General features: G+C 51.0%; 1 protein-coding gene and 1 pseudogene across 1 annotated transcript; both read left to right on the top strand.

Annotated features, from left to right (window-relative positions):
* Positions 1-265: 265 nt before the first annotated feature.
* On the top strand, positions 266-1,267 carry SAPIO_CDS6061 (annotated as a pseudogene; the record flags this gene model as incomplete).
* A 511-nt stretch (positions 1,268-1,778) lies between these two features.
* On the top strand, positions 1,779-4,900 carry SAPIO_CDS6060 (uncharacterized protein; the record flags this gene model as incomplete). Its single annotated transcript, XM_016788254.1, has 10 exons — positions 1,779-1,973; positions 2,316-2,771; positions 2,833-2,919; positions 3,294-3,476; positions 3,527-3,672; positions 3,727-3,768; positions 3,949-4,044; positions 4,105-4,194; positions 4,262-4,604; positions 4,667-4,900. The coding sequence occupies 10 exons, from the start codon at positions 1,779-1,781 to the stop codon at positions 4,898-4,900; spliced, it is 1,872 nt and encodes a 623-aa protein (XP_016642570.1).
* Positions 4,901-5,281: the final 381 nt, after the last annotated feature.

The following is a 5,281-nucleotide window of genomic DNA, read 5'->3' as shown; positions in this document are numbered from 1 at the left end:
TCCGAATGGCGGCGAGGACCTTCGGAACCTTCCGATTATGGTTCGATTCCTTTACCTGGACAAGCGGCCTGTTGTGGAGTGCATCTAGGGTAGATCTTCCGAAATGACGAAACATAGCGATAGAGGGAACCTATATAAAACCGCCGAGCCGGTTCTTTAATGATGATATTTGCGGTTCGACCATGCTCTGTTGTCTCTCAGACATCTCCAAAGTCGCTTCCTGTCTCCACTGAGTCGTCCCGGTTGAACACCTCAGGTTTCCAAAATGGTCGCACCCAAGTCCCTCGCCGCTGCGGCTCTACTACTCCTCTCCGGGAGCAGCGCCCAGCCCCAACCGATTTCTGAGTTCTTCAATATCACTTACTTCCCCAACGAGCAACATGAGAATGTCACGCAGTTCTTGAATGAAGCTGCGGCCCTTGCCACCGACGGGTCTATCCACCAGTACTTCCAGGACACGTGCATCACGCAGCAGAAGTACCCGCGTTTATTTACCAACCCACCAGGCTTCGTGCAGCCCTTCAGCCCTTTCGACAACCTCTACTTTGTCTGTCACTCCTCCGTCTCTGCGTGGGCCTACAACACGACCGAAGGTTTGGTCCTAATCGATACCCTCGACAATCCGACTGAGGTCCAAGAGATCTTGCTGCCTAGCCTGCAGAGCCTCGGTTTCCGGGGAAGCGACATCAAGCACGTCATTATCACTCACGAGCATTTGGATCACTACGGAGGTGTTCGGTACCTGCAGGAGCAATTTTCGCCTAAGATTTACGCCTCCAGCCCGGCGTGGGATAACCTGGAGTCCTTAGGGCCGAACGCGAACCCAGCGCCGCCTCTCCGCAACCAGACAGTTTCCGACGGCGAGGACCTTACCATCGGCGGCGTGGACTTCCATATCATTACAACTCCAGGGCACACACCCGGCTGCATCTCGCTTGTCTTCCCTGTGTACGAGAATCGCAAGAGACACGTGGTTGGGTTCCAGAGAGGGACCGGAAACCCCAGGGCCCTGGCTGACCGGGAAGAGAAAGTTCGGTCGGGCTACAAGCTTGCCAGGATTTCTTATGCCATGGGCGCCGACACGCTCATGTCTAATCACCAGATCGCCGACCACGCTCTCTACAACGCGGATCAGCTGGCGCATCGCACACGACGTCAACCCAACCCATTTATCATCGGAGTTAAAAATTACAACAAGTACGTCAAGATCAACGCGATCTGCACTAAAGTCCTGATGGCCAGGGAGGGGCAGGACTTCACTATTTAGAATAGGAATACTAGTTGGTCCATGAGCCCTGGTCCGCCACAACTTCCTCCCGCTGAACCTGTAGTGTCTGGTGATTTCCACCGAAATCTCGGGCTATAAAGCACGTCGCTGACCACGTCTGCTGGTGGGAAGAGGTTAAAAGAGGCCCGGTTGTCCAATGTCCGGCACATGTATGAGTCCATGTTTGGAAATCTGTTGCCTTCCGCATTATAGACTCTAACTCCGAGGTATTGAGAGCTATTATATATGACGACGTTTCCCGATTCTAGGAGCTGATTAACGCCGGTGTTATAAACAGGCACGACCGGTTTTGATGGGGCCGTTTCATTCATGAGGTATGTTTAGGTTTGACTATCGGTCTTGCGTGATAGTCAAACGGGTTGAAGATGTGCTGACCGCGCAACGGGCCGCTCTTGTATGCAACTCCTCTGGTGTAATCGGGGCTATTCTTCGCGACTTGGGTGCCGCGCCTGTCGAGTTGTTCACCAGTGAGATGCTGGAAAACGCCGCCATGCACGCGTTGACCACCATGCCCATCCAGTCACGGAGCCTTAACCAACTCCGCGCCATGGGTGAGATATACTCGGCGTCGCCTACCACGAGTCGCTGCGTTCTGGAGATCGTCTGGTTAGAATGTGTTAGGCGCAATGCCCCTGGCCGACCGGTTGCCGAATACGTCGAGCTATTAGAACTTGTTAGGTGGGGAGTGAGTTGCTTTGGGCCTTCCCCTGGTACGAGCTATGCGTGAAAGTTGGAGGACTGCTCTACGAGGACCTCTTACGAGAAAAATGGTTTCTGGACTTGTTCTTAGCAGCGGGGGGTGACCCTAACGCTAAGGGACTCTACACTTAGTTAACGCCTCTACAAGCAGCCCTCGATCGGACGATGTGCGTTATGCCGACGAAGTTTCCAGTAACGGAATATATGATTATGAGCTCCAAGTCATATAAAAGAATACTACAAAACCCATCTAGTTACAAATGATTCGGAGAGTCCGCTGAGGATTCCCCTCCGCCTACTGCTAATGGCTGTGTATGAGCCTGTGCAGGAGCTCGAAGGCAATAACAATCCGGAGGAAATTGAACAGGGCAACTCTGTATTTATAAGTCCTCCTAATCTCCTAGTGTTCGTTTGGCATTCGAATATGCCGTCCGGTACCAAATACGACCTACTTGACTGGATCTTCTCGATGGATAATCTCGAATCAGAAGTCAGACGGGATTTCATAAAACATCTCGATAGCACGATGGATAGGCAAAGACGCCGTGACTCGGTGGCTTTATTGACTCCGCTTATGGTCGCCGGTGCCGACGTATACGCCACCGTGCAACACTTTGATGGGGCACGTTGGTGTACGCTTACGGAATACGCAGAGAATCTCGGGCTGGAGGACGTCTGGGATAATGCTCTGCGAGCGTGTGGATACTCTCCAGAACAAGTCCGGATAGAATCGGATAGGCGTCTCGCAGATATGAAGAGATTGGATCGCGGCGATGTCACCGGGGTCGACCGACGCTTTCTGAGTCTCCCAGATGCCTCTGGATTAAAACCTCGCCCTACGCGAGCGCGAGAGTGTCGATAGGGTGTTCTTTTCGAGTTATAGGGTACTCCGCTTGAGTATGGGTGGCCAACCCGCCATGAAGCCTAGGCCAGTAAGTTTACCAAGGTACTAGAACAATGTAAAAAACACTTATTAATCCTCACGAGAGTGTTTTCAATCGGCTAATGTAATAACTATTGCTCGATTGCAAGAGCAAGCCCTGTTCCTTCGAAAATGCCCAACGTGATTCGACCATTTTTTTATGCTTGAAGTCTTCTGGTGCCGATTGGACGTCCGTTGATTATTTGACTGGGGTCGGGGCACTAGGTATGTAAACCCCTGCCGCGACCCGGCAAGCTGCAATGAAACACGGCCAATCGCCGACTGATTAAGGAATAGACTCCGCACTTATGGCCCAACTTAGGAGAGTCTCGTCTGATGTTGCTCACACGTTCCTGATCTCTTCCGCTGTTCCCATTCCAAGAGCTCCTAGAAAACAAAATCCTCTTCTGGATAATCAATATGGGAGATCATAAGCGTAGCGGTACCACTAGTCCTAATGCGCCGGCCTCCTCACCACCGCCGGCTGAGCCGGCTGTAGCCCAGGAGAGCGCCGAACGCGCCGCGGATTTCCATGATGCCCAACATTGGGCGACAATCGGAACAGGGGTAGGTTAACACAATCCTCTAGTTTTTCGCGTATGCTCACGCCACGCAAGGACGCCCTAAGAGATGACGAAGCCGACTCGGCCGTTGGAGATGATGATGTAGCTAGCTCAACCGAGTCAATCTCGTCGAGTATTCTTCATTATCGCACGATTCATGGAAGAACCTACCATGCCGAGCGGGGAAATGCCGAGTATTGGTAAGAAAACCCCACGTCAAAGCTGACACTACTCTTTCGTTAACCCTTTTCCAGGACACCGAATGATGAGCATCATAATGAGTCGATGGATATCAAGTAAGAGTCAAGGCTGAAATGTGTGGCGTTATACTAAAAGAATCCTCAGCCACCATCTTCTCTTGTTGTCCCTGGAAGGGAAACTTCATCTAGCACCGTTGGAGAAAGATATTCAAGTTCGTTCGCCAGCATCTATACACCATACGACCTGCAAGAAGACAACCACTAATCCGGTTTCAGAAAGCTGTTGACATTGGAACCGGAACGGGTCAGTATCCTCGTGAGGGCGGCAAAATTACCCGTTGCACTAACGACGTCTACAGGCATCTGGGCTATGTAACTCATCCAATGAAGCATCAATGCCAACTAAAGTCGTTTCGCTAATCGCAATTGCAGTGACTTCGCCGACGAATATCCAAACACCGAAGTAATTGGAACTGACATTTCGCCGATTCAGCCTAGCTGGGTTCCTCCTAACCTAAAGTTGTAAGAAGCTCCACGTACCCTTTTCCTACTATTATTCGTAGACCCGCTTTGGCCCTGACATTACTAGCGAAATTGAGGACTGTACTCAAGAATGGACCTTTGATCCGGACTCCATGGACTACGTACACATGCGTTACCTATACGGAAGTATTAGCGACTGGACCGCTCTGTTCAAGGAAGCTTTCAGGGTCTGCAAGCCCGGCGGCTGGGTCGAGAGCTATGAAGCCTCTCCGAGAATGGAAAGCGATGATGGCACAGTAACAGAGACCTGCGCTATCAATGAATGGGGCAAGTTCTTTATCGAAGGAGGCAAGGCCTTGAACCGCACCTTCGAAATCATCGATAAGGAGCTCCAGAAGAAGGGAATGGAAGAGGCAGGCTTTGTTGACGTGAAGGTTTGGGATCTCAAGGTGAGCGCCAGGTAGTTCTTCCCAAGCCCCCCACTGATCAGAAAACTCACTCCGACCTACAGGCCCCAATCGGAGGCTGGGCGAAAGATGCGCGACTGAAGCAAATTGGCCAGTTTGCTCAAGCTGCTCTTGAGCAAGATTACGAGGGCTATGTGCTTTTCATGGCCAATATGGTTCTCGGGTGGACTAAGGAGGAGGTCACGGTGTACTGTGCCCAGCTTCGACGCGAAATTCGTTCGGGCAAATTCCATCCTTTCTATCGACAGCGAGTTGTGTATGGTCGGAAGCCGGAATAACTTCCTTTCCAGACAGCTGCATTCAGGGTTCTCCGCATATAACAAGTGCCTCAGGTGCAAGCTCTAGAACGTGTTGATATCCTACTTTCCTCAGATATAGAAGACGCAAAACGAGTTGATTAGTTCTACATATCCGAAACTGGGGCCAACGAATCTTCGGCGCAATTAGACCGCTTAATATTATTCGAACATAGGCCCAGGAAGATTGTTTGGGAGAAACTTGATGATGGATGTCTTTTGAGCCGACTCGTCAAACTACTACATCTTCTTCATTCTTTACGCTGTATTATAAAGTGATGAATATAATTCACTTGAATAATCGGAGTTTTCCCCGTACGGGCCTAAGTCCGCCGAGAGTCACTTGGCGCACACAGGCTCCCG

This window comes from Scedosporium apiospermum, assembly GCF_000732125.1.
Source record: "Scedosporium apiospermum strain IHEM 14462 chromosome Unknown SEQ_SAPIO_0099, whole genome shotgun sequence".
Lineage (NCBI taxonomy): Eukaryota > Fungi > Ascomycota > Sordariomycetes > Microascales > Microascaceae > Scedosporium > Scedosporium apiospermum.
This window is presented reverse-complemented; position numbering and strand designations above follow the sequence as displayed.